This window comes from Parus major, chromosome 1 (assembly GCF_001522545.3).
Source record: "Parus major isolate Abel chromosome 1, Parus_major1.1, whole genome shotgun sequence".
In the NCBI taxonomy this organism is placed as follows: Eukaryota; Metazoa; Chordata; class Aves; order Passeriformes; family Paridae; genus Parus; species Parus major.
The window spans coordinates 93,189,163-93,203,734 of NC_031768.1; the positions used below are offsets into that span (position 1 = coordinate 93,189,163).

At 46.0% G+C, this 14,572-nt stretch overlaps 2 protein-coding genes across 2 annotated transcripts in view; both read left to right on the plus strand.

Annotated features, from left to right (window-relative positions):
- Window positions 1-5: 5 nt before the first annotated feature.
- On the plus strand, window positions 6-11,425 carry SLC19A2 (solute carrier family 19 member 2; the record flags this gene model as incomplete). Its single annotated transcript, XM_015643918.1, has 6 exons — window positions 6-146; window positions 282-887; window positions 3,885-4,107; window positions 7,520-7,712; window positions 8,586-8,727; window positions 8,962-11,425. Coding segments are annotated over 6 exons (1,431 nt in total), but the record flags the coding sequence as incomplete, so codon positions are not given.
- A 114-nt stretch (window positions 11,426-11,539) lies between these two features.
- CCDC181 (coiled-coil domain containing 181) overlaps window positions 11,540-14,572 on the plus strand; it is a 12,683-nt gene continuing 9,650 nt past the window's right edge. Inside the window, 1 exon segment of the mRNA XM_015618580.3 lies at window positions 11,540-12,553. The gene's annotated coding sequence lies outside the window, so the exon portion shown is untranslated.

Below are 14,572 nucleotides of genomic sequence, written 5' to 3' on the forward strand. Positions count from 1 at the left end.
CCCGGGCTGCCGACGGCGGCGCCTGCTGCTGGGCACTGCCCACGGCACTGCTCTGCGCCTACGGCTTCTTCTGCAGCGTGCGGCCGTCGGAGCCTTTCCTCACCCGGTACTTGCTGGGGCCGCACAAGAACCTCTCCGAGACCCAGGTACCGCGTCCCTGTGTGCCTTCTTCCCCCCACAACCGCCCCTGGGGCTGTGTGTCTGTCTGTCTGTCTGTCTGTCTGTGCTTTGTTCTCAATACGCGGGTGCTGGCGCTCACCGCTGTCTTTTCCCTTCCGCAGGTGTTCAACGAGATTTTCCCGGTGTGGACTTACTCCTACCTGGCGCTGCTCTTCCCCGTGTTCCTGGCCACGGACTACCTGCGGTACAAGCCCGTGGTCCTGCTGCAGGCCCTGAGCCTCATCGTCACCTGGTTCATGCTGCTCTACGCCCAGGGGCTGCGGGCCATCCAGTTCCTTGAGTTCTTCTACGGCATGGGGACTGCCACCGACATCGCCTATTATTCCTACATCTACAGTGTCGTCGATATCAATCTGTACCAGAAGGTCACCAGCTACTGCCGAAGTGCCACCCTGGTGGGCTACACAGTGGGCTCGGTGTCCGGGCAGGTCCTTGTGTCAGTGGCGGGATGGTCCCTCTTCAGCTTGAACGTTATCTCCTTAACCAGCATATCCATTGCCTTTGGCACAGCGTGGTTCCTGCCCATGCCACAAAAAAGCCTTTTCTTTCACCACCTCACAAGTCAGCGGCTTAGTTGTGAAATGAAGGTCATGGACTGTAAAAACGGAGCGGCTGTTCAGGATCATCCCGATGTGCAGAGGGCACCTGGCTGGGAGGATGAGACAAAAGTTCCCTTAAATGGGGAGGGTCATTCAGCAGAGAAACGGGTGAGTTGTGCCCTGAGTTTACATGAGCAGAAGGTGCCATTCAGATGTGACTGTAACACATGCATATACGTATGTAGCAGTAGAGATGTAATATCTAACAGCAAAAAAGTATCCCTTTACTTGTTCCACTTCCTTATTTATGGCACAGGGGGAGTTATTACTGGCATCCTTTTGCTGTTTGAGCATGGTAGGCTGCTCCTTAGTTTTTCTGAAATTGCTCTTCATGTTTCACACGGCTGCAGTTTGAATGCTCTGGGCCATCAGATTGCCATCCAACAGTAGAAAGCAAGGGACATCTCTGGGACACTTAACATTGAGCATATGTCCAAACTCTGTGTGTACTCCTGGGTGCACCCAGTGGCTTGCAGAAAAAAAGATAATTCTTCTTGCACTCGCATTTTGACACTGTTATTCCAACTGTTGTGCAAGATACACTGTGATATGCTGTGTAATAATTGGGGTTTATCGTAGGATCCTGGAAGGAAGCTGGTCTAGGAAAGAAACTGCAGTAGTTCTTGAGTGCACTTGGAAGCAGACATTGATTAGTTGTAGAAAGGCAGAATGTGGATAAATTGCAGGAAGCACATCTGCATAATATCTGTTTAATGCAGCCCCTGAGAATGTCAAGGTGACATGTGGCTTTTGTGGGCTGCATAACTTGGCAAAGTCATTTGTATGGAAACAAGTGCAGGGACCCTTGCTCGGTGGAGGGACATGCTGTGTCCTCAAGGGTGAGCAGCCTTCGGTTTTGAGGACCAGTGTGAGTGTGTAGTTGCCTGCTGGGCAGGTCCCTGCTGGCCACACTGCTCCAGGGAAAGCAAAGATGTGGAGATTCCTGGCAGGGGGATTCAAGGCCCTGGGGAGAGGCCAGCCTTGCTCCTCGGACAGAAGGAGGCCGTGCTGGTTCTGAGGACAAGCCAGAAGGTAAGTGCAGCTGCTGGATTAGTCAGCAGCGGGTATTTCTTAGCAAGTATGCCACAGTTAGCTGGGGGAGGCAGCATCCAGGGCTGCTTTTTGCTTTTCCAGCTACAGCTGGGAATTAAAGGTATTAACATTCCAGGGACTTAATCCTGCCCCATCCAGCACGATCTTGTGTGAGCAAGGATATTTCTACCCGAGTTATGCTTGCTTGCTGAAGGGTATTTGTTAAGACAAATTCTATACCATAAACACATAACTTATCTGTCCCTTTTGTTTACCTTACTCCTCTCCTGTGAGAGTACATGTAGTACCAAAGTAGTGTAGAAAAGTTTAGAACAGGAGCAAGCTCACCTGCCTAACTCAGCAGAGGTCACTTACACCAGGTGCTGAAGGCTGGGAAGCACTGGAGTGTGATGATTGTCCTTCTTACTGAGGTAACAGCAACCACATTTCACAAACATGGATGGCTGTAGGAATAATTGTACTCAAGAGGCACGGGCAGGGCAAGTGGGCCTTTCTGCCTTATCAGACACATGCTTGGGGCTGAACAGCCAAATCAGTTTTGGCATTGTGTGTGACTGTTCCCTTCTCTTGTTTTCCTGCACCTAAACTTGAGCTTGGTGTGAAATCGTCTGTGTGGGAGTTATGTGCCAAAGTCACATTGCCACAAGCTCACCTCTTCCCAAGTTGTTGTGTTGTGTTTTGGAGGAACAGTATCCACATGCAGAGCAAGAGTTATGCCATTGACAAAGCCCCGGTGGGACTGTGTGGTGTTTGATAAAGATGCTTAGAAATCAGTGATGCTTGAGGGCGTGGGAGAAAGGAAGTTCAGAACAGGTTTCAGGCTGTGTTTTTTGGGGGTTTTAGTAGAAACTTTTTGAAATGAGTTTTATTGCTCATGGAATATAGTCTTTCCCAGGCACACACTGCATGACTCCCCCAGGGAAAGGGCATAATGCCAGGAGCTCAAAGTTGCTGCTGCTGTCTGGAAACCACTCTGAAACTGGACGTGTGACAGAACAATGTGCAATAGCTCAGTCCTGTGACAATGCTGTGTTTCCCTGCAGGGAACCCAAGTTCACAGGGGCCTGAGGTGCTGGGTGGGCCTTGGGGTTCTGCCCAGTCTCAAATGAAGTAACTTCTCCTCCTACTCAGCCTAGAAGGGTCTTGTCCTACAGAGTCTACACTACATCTGTATATGTGTGCATGCAGCAAATGGAACCAGGAACTTTTGTCTACAAAGTAAAGACATGCTCTTTTCTTCTGCTGCTGTTGATATAAAGTGGTAGAGAACAGGACTGTAACAGTATATATAGAGAGCAATTTTGATGCTAGAATTGATCTATTTTCAATTATTTTTAAGGGTCTTCCCCCTTTCATGCTCTTTCTAGAAATATTTGGAGTGGAAAGCTTCATTTTTTATCGCATGCAATTTGTCAGTCACTTATATGTGCAGGAGCTGCCATTTGCAACAGCAGTGTCTCGTGGAAGTAGCTTCTGTTTCCCTTTAGATCCCCAGGTGACATCTCTCACCTTGAAGCATTCAGGGGTAGAGTGTGTGGTAATGAGATTGCTTCTTTGAGTATTTATAAACTCCTAATGCCTGTTCTAAAGAAAATCAACTTTTTGGGGACAGATAAAGTTCTCTGTGCTACAAACTTTGGTTGCATTTGAATCAGGACTTAAAAGTGTCAGTGATACTTTTTGCCTTTATGATGTTAATGTCTGGTTTCTGATCCTGTCTTGTCAAAGTGGATATTGTGTCCTGTTCTCTGGTGTTTCTTCTCTGGTACCCTTCAGTTGCTCACATAACATGTGGCAGTCCCTGCTCTCTGCTGGGGAGAGCCAGAGATGAAGGGGTGCTTGGAACTGAACCCTTCCTCTGCATGTAAGAATACAGCCCTGTTTGGCACAGAGACTGTGGGATGGGAAAGCTTTGTATTCATTACTCTGTGAGGTTTGTGACCAAGAATGGTCCTGTCACTCACCTGAAAGGGGCAATTTTGTGGAGCAGTGTGAAGTATTCATAGACAAGGACTTAACATTTCTCTCCCCTTCCTTCTCCAATCTATGCAGAAGCAGAAAGTAGACATCGTAAAGGTGCTCAAAGATCTCTGGCGGGACTTCCTGCAGTGCTACTCCTCCAGGACCATGATCTGCTGGTCCGTGTGGTGGGCACTGTCCACCTGTGGCTACTTTCAGGTCATCAACTACGCCCAGGGCCTGTGGGAGATGGTGCTGCCTTCTCACAGCGCAGACATCTACAATGGTGCTGTGGAGGCGGCCTCGACACTCCTGGGTAAGCTTCTGGCTTAGCTTCTGCTCTCTCTTGCTTCTCTCAAGGTCACTAGAGCATGATTTGGAAGTGCCATGCATTCCCCCAAGCATGCAGGAGAGGTGAACCCTGGCATTTGGGGTGAGTCTTCCCTGACATGCACAGGTAGGGTGCTCTGTGTGAGTTAGTTGCTGAAGCAGCCCTGATTCTTGTAATCCAGTACGTAGGTGTTTAGAGGAACCTCCCAGTCAATCTTCATTCTGAAATACTTGGCAGAAGGTTCCAGGCATGTGGCTGACTGTGTGTTCTTGGCTGTCACCATGACAGTGGGGTTATGTTTGTTTTAGCCACTCAGAGGCAGACATGGGGTCCTGTTAGGTTTTGCTCCAGGAGCCTGTGAAGGTTTCCTGTACACACACAGCATGCAGTGAGCCATGTTTAGTCATTTCAGCACTGGAAGGAGCAGAAGCTATTAAGATGAAAGGAGTTGGTTGACTTGAAAGGGACAGGTAGGTCAGTCAACACAAGCATTTGTTTATTAAGTTGTTTAATACTGTTTCATTACCAGAACTAGGACAATACCTTTTTAAAATAGCTAACATACCCTTACAGATGTTGCTACAGAATTTCCCTTTTCTTTGATGGAGTCATTGTTCCATCATCTGCTGTGGACCTCACCTACTTGGGGGCAAAAGAAACCGAGGTACACAAGCAAATTATTAGTGCTTCCTTGGGCGTGGTCAGCCTCTGCTTGAAGTTCAGTAGGAAGCTGTGGCTGGTTTATAGTTCTAAAAGCTGGTCCACAACCCACTGTTAGTTGTATTTGAAACTGTTGGCAACTTGATGACTTTGTCTATTCAGTTCTTGGTGTGCTAAACCTGCCCTTAAATAGCTTGCTCTCATACACTGTTTCTCCACTCTAGCCTCAGCCTGTGGCTCTTATCTCTTGTTTGGATTGGCTTCCTGTACCACCCTACCTTTGTCCCAGAAGGAAAAGAATTGATATCGAAGAAAATAAGACCCATAATGTGGCCTAATAGCAGCACAATTTAAAAAAACTAAAAAGCAAGGCAGGAAGAGTATTCTTCAAAACTTATCATTAACATCTTTGATAATAAGGTCCCTTTTTAAAAGGCCTGTGAACAATGGACCTAAACTCTTGTGAGACTGAAAATTTTAGTTTCCCATTTTTATTTTTTTCCTCAAGTATTTTTATAAATAGTTGAATCATTTTGGGTGATGTTTTCAGGTAAATTAGTCTGAACTACTCAAAAGAGAGAATCCTTCCAGTTGATAGAGATTAATTGCTTGAAAGAAGCAAAGTTTAATGAATTAATACTCACAACTAAAAGCTTGAAGTGTGTGACAGGACTGGAAGTCCTTACATCTGTTAAGAATGAGCATGCACTGACCTGACTTCCTAGGTGCTAGTGCAAATGCTCTAACTTCTGATTTCCAGATTGAATTTATTAATGAGCTGTTTATTTATCTCTGATGTCATGCCAAGGTTGTATTTTAGCACAAATACACATTTTGCTCTGGGCCAGACAAGCCAGGTTTTTCTAGTTGTTGTTTGGTAAAGTTAAGTTTTTTGTTCTCTTCCTTACTAGCCTGTCTTTGCAACAAACCTGGTTTGAGCTGATTCTTTTTGAAGGTGGATTATCAGAATTGCATTCAACTTTATTCAGTGAAGCCTCAGACTTACAGAAGAACATGCTGTTCCCTCTTCTTCCTGTGCTAGAAATACCTCTCCTGCTGCATCCCAGATCTGATTTGCCATTTTCATTGCTTTCAGTCATTCTGTGCTCAGTTAGGAGCAACGTTTGACAGCCTTTGCCTAAGGTGCTGTTGCCACCCCTGCCCTGCAGAAGGGTTTAAGTTGGCATGGTGGCTCATTAAGCTTTCCCTGTCCTGGGAAAGAAAAGTAGTATTCCTTCTAGGGAGAGCAGCTTACTGTTAGGCTGTATCCCTGCACCTTCTTTGGAGTGTGGCAATCCTTTATCAGGTTGGGTTGTGAAACCAGTGGATCAGTTGAATGTGTCTCACTGAAGAGACTGAATATATTCATTTGGTGTCAGGTTGATGCAACCTTGGCACATAGGGAGAGTACAACTTTGTGAATTTCCATGAGATCCTCGGGTCTATTACCAAATTTCAGAATTGCTGAGACAGTAGGAAGAGTGCTCTAGGACTTAGCTTCTTTTTGCATCTCAGAGTTTTGCTACTCGGGGAGCCAGACTTTCAAAGAACAAGATGTTATGTCATGTCACAGCAGGCACCGAGAAGACTTTAGTAGGGGAAAATAAATCCTTTCCCTTGACATAGTGCCCTTCTTCGCCAATCTGTAAGATTGATGTAAGGTCTGACAGGATTGAAGGCTTGTGCAAACTGGTGCTACATAAGGAGTCTTGGTGTGCTTGAAGGTTTTCTAAGACAGCAAGCCAGCTAAGGGCTACAAAGAGCTTAGATACTGCACTGTAGCACTTCTGTGCAGTCGTCTGCTGCTGAACACAATCCTGTTTTACAGAGATATCCTGTAAACCTCCCTTTGTCAGTATGCTGTTTGTCTGGTTTGCTGTGTACAGCCATTATGCTTTTTGGTTGCTATTTGGCTTGTTTGCAGAACAAGGCCTACTTGGAATGGGAATTTTCTATTAATGTCATATGTATTTAGGCTTCTCAGTAGCTGCAGCCATGATAGTGCATGAAACACACCTTGTCTGCTTGTCGAATTGCAGGAAACACCACATGCTTTCCTGTCCTATGATTTGTCTTTTATCCCCATCCCCTCTTCATAAAATCCAGCCAGAGTTACAAACCTCTCTGGGTTGTAAAGGATTGTTCTTGCACAATCAGTAGTGCATGATTATACCCTGTGATTAGGCTGCATCCCAGGAGATGTGGATTTGGACTCCTCGTCTTACTCTTACAGCCAAGTGTAGAGAAGACAGCAAATGTAGGTTTTTCTGCTTCCTGGGAGAGAGCTCTAACAGCTGTGCATTGAAGTGAGTAGTGTCTTTATCCCTCCTACCCTCTGCTACAGCACCACTAAATAACTGGGTGAGTGCTTTTGAGAACCAGGTTTGCATTTCTCAACAGAAATTGCCCAATTATTGACAGCACTGCCACAGTCAAGCACAGAGGACTGAGTAGAAGTGGTCTGAGGCCTGGGGCTGTCATGCTTCTGGAGACAGCAAGGAGACTTTAAAAGCATTCAGCATTGATCTATGTAATTTTTTTCCTGTTTCTGTAAAAGTAAATGGGAGTTTACAGCAGGGTTCCAGGTGAGGGAGGGGTCAGGAAGGAGAACTGCTGAGGTGTTCCCATTTGTGTACTCCACTTCATTCATGTTTGGCTGTTAGGGGTATAGAGCTCCCAATGTACCATCTCCAAATTTCTCTAATTACTAAGATTTATGTTTTCCTTCCCCTCACAGGAGCTGTTGCAGTTGTTGTTGTGGGTCACATAAAAACATCCTGGGCAATGTGGGGTGAAGTGGCACTTGCCCTGTTCTCCTTTCTTATTGCTGCTGCTGTGTATGTCATGGACACTGTTCGTAACATCTGGGTGTGCTATGCATCTTATGTCATCTTCAGAATTATCTACATGATGCTTATCACAATAGCAACGTGAGTATCTCTGTAACCTAAACTGCTCTCAAGGTTACAGCTGGTGTGAAAGCAGTGCATTACTCTGTGTAACAAGAGTCTGTTGCAAGGGTTTGTGTTTTGATTCAGGTTGGAAACTGAGGCATGGGGATATATTTGGCTGGCAGTGTGCCCAAGCTTAAAAGTCTTGTGACACTGAAGTGACTACTTCTAAATATTACCTAGTGCTGATTGCTAGGGGAATGTTTTTCATAAATGTGGCTGGAGTGAAGTGTTAACAGATGAGGAAATGACAATGCTTTGACTGGGATGAAGCATCGGCTTCCCCTAACCTGTAGGAAAATTACTTCAGTTTTATTTTTCCCTTTGGGGATGAAAGCATAGCTGGTTTTGAACCATAAAATCACTCCAAGACAGCTCAAGCACAAGAGGGGTGATGCTGAAACCGGCAACTACAAAGGGAGTTCTGCTTAGAAGGATGCAAAAGGTTATGGACCACACAGCCACAGACTGAAACTTTGAGATTGGCAGCAGCTCTCTGGGGTCAGAGTGCCTTGCATCTTCTCCACGGGACAAGACCTTTTACACCAGACAGCAGGGCTGCTTCAGTAACACTGAAACCCACAAACCTCCCTAAGTGGTGGGTTGTTTGTTTGTTTTTAAAAAAAGGTGTTGCATGTGTCTATGGGTCTCTTGTAGCTTCTAAATTAGTCCATCATGATTCTGTTTAGAAAAGGACACTACCCATGCAAAGTGATTTAGCTGTGGAAAATACTAAACCAGTCAGTGTAACTCCTCAGGCTGCACAGTCATTCTGTCCAGAAGAAACATTCCAGCCATTCATGCATTTCCCTGCTTTTCCCCTTATGTTTCTGGTCATCCCTTTCTTTCCAGGTTCCAGATTGCCACAAATCTCAGTGTGGAGCGGTATGCCCTGGTGTTTGGGGTCAATACTTTCATTGCCTTAGCACTTCAGACTCTGCTCACTGTTATTGTTGTGGATGCCAGTGGGCTTGGCTTGGACATCTTCACCCAGGTATGATAGATGCTCTTACCTTTCTTGATGGGAGGTTGGGAAGGGAGGAAGATAAACCAAGCTGTAAAGCTTCTCAGCTACCTGTTTCTGGGTCAAGGATTTGACAGAGAAATAACTGCTGTTTCCTGATATTTTGGAAGTGGAAGTGAACTCATTTATTTTATTAACATTTCTATAAATCTGGTAACTGCTTGGTTTAACCACTTTCTTCTTTTCTTTTCATCTTGTCTGCAGTTCATGATTTATGCCTCTTACTTTGCGGCCATCTCACTGGTGTTCTTGGTCAGCGGCATCTGCAATATTGTGAGAGCTTACAGAAGACAAGAGCAGGTGCAAAGCAGATCTCCTGAAAGCCAGTAGTGCACCAAGCAAAGTCTCTTGGTGGCTACATATGAAGAAATAGGTCTGTTTTTAATCTCTGCCTTTTCTTCCCAAGGCAGTCACCTTAATGGTATATGATCTGTATTTATACTATATTAGTAGCACATTTTAGAAGGTGAATGTATTAGCTCTTACGTAAGTAAGAACAAATATCTTCTTTCTAAAATGCCTTTTGTTCTTCTGTTGCATGTATGGGATGTGCAGCAAAGAACAGTAAATTTTCTCAAAGAATGAGAACCTTGGGAGGTTTTAGTCTAACACTGTCCATCTGCAGGCAGTTTTGTGATTGTCTGGTCAACTGCTGCTCTCTATCATGAGGTGCTGCTACAGGGCCGAAATGAGGGCGCACTAACAGACCTCTCTGTGGAGAGCCCCAGGCCTGGGACAGGAGGTGGCCTGAGGGCTGTGCTCTGCAGTGTGGCTCTCACTGAGGCTGCCCTGTGATGCTGGATGCCCTGTTTTGAGGACTGCTACACGTACATTTCTGCATACGCACATGCTTCCTTGAGGAGCTTGTACTGTTTCTCCTGTTCCTGTCTGTCATCCCTGCTGCCAGAGGTTTACCTTAGGTGATCATGGTGCTTCCCCAAAAACATAACTGTCCTGGGGAATCTGTGGCACTGGTGGAAGGGCTGTCAGCAGCACTACTTGTGCCACAAAGGCCTGTGCCCAAGGGACTGTAACTGGAGGGGACACTTAGAGGGAGTTGAAGTAGGAAAAATGCTAATCCAAGGAACCCTTGGATAGCTTTGCCTCTGTCCCTTAGGGCTGCAGGTTCCTGTGATTACAGGAGTCATTGCCTCACAACCCACGGGCTAGACTGTTTCAGGGGGTGGTGTATGTTAGTGTAGCACTGAGAAGGAAGGTAACTCACAGGATTTTAAGGTATTCTTTGTGCCCTTAGAGAATTGTGACTGTGGTGATTAAATTGACACTTTCAATTATGGTAGTTAGCAGAATGACTGCCTGAGGCTTTGGAAAATGATGATTTATGGTCTGTCATTTTTCCACCGATATTTTAAAATGCCTTTATGCTTCTGGTGGATCTCTGTCCACTAGTTCTACCTCTTCTTTCCACATAAGCAGAACAATGAATGTTTAGAGTGGGCAATTCTTTTGTTTTGCCCAGTTTAAGCAATTTGGGACTTGCCTCATACCTGATTTTTAAAATAATTTATCTTTTCCAAATTGCTTCAACACTAAGGGGGAGTTGCACAGACTTGTCCTGGGCTTGGGTACCTGAATACTCAGGCAGCATGACCAGCACAGCAGCAAATACCTAAGGAGTGTGACTGTTGCTGTGCAGGTTGTGGTGAGTTTGAGTGTACAGGGGAGCTGGCAAAGGAGAAGGTGCAATGCAGCCTTTCCCTCTGTGCCTTCTCTCTTTGTGTTCGTTAGAACTTCTTTCTTCTTTCAGCTGAAGAAGTAGCTTTGGTTCATCACCTGCTTTTAGTGCCATGGAGACTTCACATGAAGGGAAGGTGTTTTTCCCCTGGCTGGGACATTTCTCATCACTTTCTGTGAGCCTCAGCCTTTACCACACAAGGTGCATGATTAATGTGTTTGGCATGGGATCCTGGGATCCAGGGAGCCCTTCCAGGCCGGCTGCTCAGGGGAGCCCACTTGCCAAAGCTTTTCTTTCTGCAGGCTGCCTCCTGAATCAGCCTCCTAAAGAGGGGCTCAGCTGCACTGGCATTTACACATGTAGCCTTAACTGCCTTATCCTGAAATGGAAACTTGAAGCCACCCATGTATATATTCCTTTCTCTATAGTTTTTTTGTTTTTTTTAAAAAAATAATATCTGAAGCCATGAAATACTAGCTGATGAGCTATCCTGGGACAAGGATAGTCTGTCCTTTGAGTTCCTTGGTCTGATGGCAGTTGGAGCAAGGCAGGGGGAGTGGGTGTACAGCACTCCTGTCAAGTGACCAAAAGCAGCAGCTCAGTTTTAATCATACTTTAAATACAGATATCAAATCTTTGATGGGGAAGAGCCCGGTTATTTTAAATGCAAGTCACAAATTAACTAATGACTTAGAGCAATATCAGTGATTTTTGTACCAAAGTAATGAAACTGTAGCAATAGAAAAGCTTGCTACGTTGTGTATGTCTTCAGGCCTACAATGTATGGAAGCCACACCTGGATGTTGTTCAGGTTCTGAGCTGTGCTGTTGCTGTGGTGATGAGGTGACTATAGAGCCTGATTGGAGCTGTATGCAGAGTTAACAATGATTCTGATGAAAATCTGTAACCATGTGGACATTGTCCGTTTCTAATTAAACAACTATTTTTGTTAAATAAAAATACTCTGAGATATCCTGTGTGGTCAATGCTTTTTTTTCTATTTTGATATCCTGCTAATCCACAGCATTGCTGCTGTAGGTTGTTCTGAGCATCTTTGTAACAAAGAGAAAAACAATTTAGAACAAAACATACAAAAAGAAGCAAGACTTCAAGAAGCTGATAGTTGCTGGCTGGCTTTTGTGAGTTTGCGTAACTGTGTAGCTGTCTTGTATTGGGGATTCTTAAGTGCTGAGCAGTCCAGAAGCACCACTCTAATTGCAGTGCAGACTGGTCTGCTGAGGGAGATCATCACTCACCAGTGCAGGGTAGCCCTGGATGCTCTGGTCTAGCTGGGGGTTACAGTGAGGGAAAGCAGGTGTAGGTTTGCCATGCAGGACCTTTCTACTTACATTGACCTAATTACAAAATTGAACCCTTAAAGGAAAAATGCTATAAGCTCCCCATCCTGGCACTTCCTGCCTTATAAGACTCTCCTGTGCTGTGTTTCTAGAAGACATGGCTTGTACCTCATAATACAGTCTAGGCTGGAGGGTACAGTGGTTTGTGTTGGGTAGTAGCCCAGCAAGCCCTCTGCCCAGCACCAAAAACAAGAGAAAAGGAGTGTTCTGGGGAGGAAAGGAGGAAGGGAGGTTTTCTTACACATGCTTCCTTCAGAGCTTTGTTGCTGAGTTTTATTGCTGAAGGACAGGACTGTTGGCAGGTTCTGAATTTCATTCATCTGCCTTCCCTGGGTGAATACAGAGTCAGCTGTGGAGGGATGAGTTTCTTGACAGTGTGGGGGATTAAAATCTCTGCTTGTGTATGTCAGGAATATTAGTAGGTCATACAGGTATAGCATTTCCCATAGGTGGGTTCAAGTGATTTTCCTCTGGTTCTGGTGAAAGGCTGCTCTCTCCTGCAAGTGAAGCGAGTCCACGTGAACTGTGGCAATCCTTGCTCCTCCCATCGCATCCTGCCACATCGTGTACATCTGAGAGAGCTGAAAGGGGCACAGAGCTGCTGTGCAGGAGTGGAATTTCTGCGTTGGAGATCGAGCACGCCGTGCGGTTTGGCGGAGATGAGATAAACGCTACACACGCCTGTCTGCCTGGGGTGCTGTGACTGTTTCTTTGTTCCAGTTGATGCTGGGGGCTGCTGCAGGTGAGTGTTACAAATGAATCTCTGTCCTGTGCTGGGCTTGCTGTGATGCTGGGAGGATGAGGTGTAGTTCCTGGGATCACTGCTACAGTGAGAGACAGGGTGCTGGGCTTCCTCTGTCCAAAAAGCAATGAATAGGCAGAGCTGCCAGAGGCTGCTGTTTCAGGAGCAGCACCCACTGCGGTCCCCCTGGGCTAGCAGGGGCTGTGAGAGGCTGCCAGGGCAAGGCAGGATTACAGGGTTACACTCAGCCCCTGCTGAGGCTGTGTGTGTGTGTGACAGAGCCAGCTGCTCTGGCAGCGCTCTCAGGGAAAGGGAAGGGCTCTGTGTGGAAGCAGTTGTGTTTTCTTCTCTATCATTGTGATCATAGCCAAGTACTGGGAAGGCAAGAGGGACTTTGGCTATGGAGGGGCAGGAAACTGGATGCTCTGAACCCTGTTCCCAGTGGCTTTTGACAGTGTAAACTGTTTCCTACACTACATAAAAAAGGTGTTAAGGTGCTTGTTTAATATTGCACTGGAGGTGTTACGCAGCCTTTGTCTGTGAAACACACTGTACGTGAATCTGTTCCCTGAACACAGTGTCTGATGCGTTAGTGACATGGAAAACAGCAGCCAACATGTCGGGGTCTGTCCTTGGAGATCTGCACTGCTTTACTGTTGGTTTCATTGCATTTTTCATAACCATGCTCTGCAGCTTCCTCACATATGGGAACATCTGAAAGCCTACATTTAACGACATGTGGGTTAATGGATGCATAGATGGATTTTGATTGACCTTAAATCATTAATTTATCATTAAGTTCTTATTACCAAACATTACAGCTTGACATTCCAGCAATGGGGTCTAATCCTTGTTTTAACCACCCTGATTTGTGATTAGTCACATAAAGTATCTCTTGCTAATGAAAAGGACAGTGCTGGCTTTTAAGATGAAGGATAGTCTTACAATAAAAGCAGAGAAGAAAGCCTTGGTATTATATCCAGTTCCCTGTATTTTAGTCTGCTATGAATTTGTCGAAATGCGGAAAATCAGAAATTCAGCATATTTCCCGGAAGGGTGGGATAACTGCATGCCCTGGGTGAGGTCACTGGTTGAATTTTCACCAGGTACAGCAGGAACCATTGCCAAACAGGTAACTGAGCATTATCTCTGCTAAGTGTAAGGGAGCCCTTGCAGCCCACTAGAGCCAATGTCAAAACCTGGTTTTCTTTTTCACTGTATGGTGTAGGATGAGCAGAAACCCTGAGGTCATGGAGTCCATCCTCCTCCTGTAGCATGTGGCCTATGATGACAGACGTCTTTAGAGAACTCATGAGCCCCACCTTGAAGGGGTTCAGCTTTTCTGTCCCATGTGACTTTGAGTGAAAGGCTGACCCTACTTGAGTTACTCTGAGAGTTATCAAAGCTCTGGCTTCATGGCTGTCTTCTGCCTGTATTTTCTTTCATTAGCATTAACCCTTTAGTACAGGGGGAGTGCTTCCCTCTGAGGTGTGTGGCCTTGTAGACCTCATGTTTCACTTTGCCAGGCCAGTGTATTCAAAACTTGGGGCCATGGCCGTGTGAGGGACAGTGTGATGGGCACCATGTCAGTGCTGCCACTGAGGAGAACTCCTTCCCTCATTCTCTCCCTCTTTTCCTCCAGAGGGGTCCCTGCTACTGCAGCCCAAGCTGGCAGAAGAGCTGAGGAGGGTCATCCCCCAAAATGCCGTGCTGAGAAGTGTCTTGTGATGCTGAGTGAACTTTATCATATCTGAATAGCTGCTGGCAGCTGCTCACCCTTGCAGTGAGCTCTGTGTGTGCTCAGTGGGGAGTCTGGTGGTCACACAGCTCTTGGGGGACCTGCTGGCCTCAGGGGCACAGCATCCACTACCTGTGGGGGGTTTGGTTGTCCCTAGAGGAGACTGCAATCTGCCACCTCCCTCCAGTTCCACTGAAGAGTCTGATCCTTCTCTTTCTGCCAGCCCCCCTGGCCCCACAGGTAAATCAGGGTGGGGTTTTTTGGCCTGGTTTTTTTTTTTT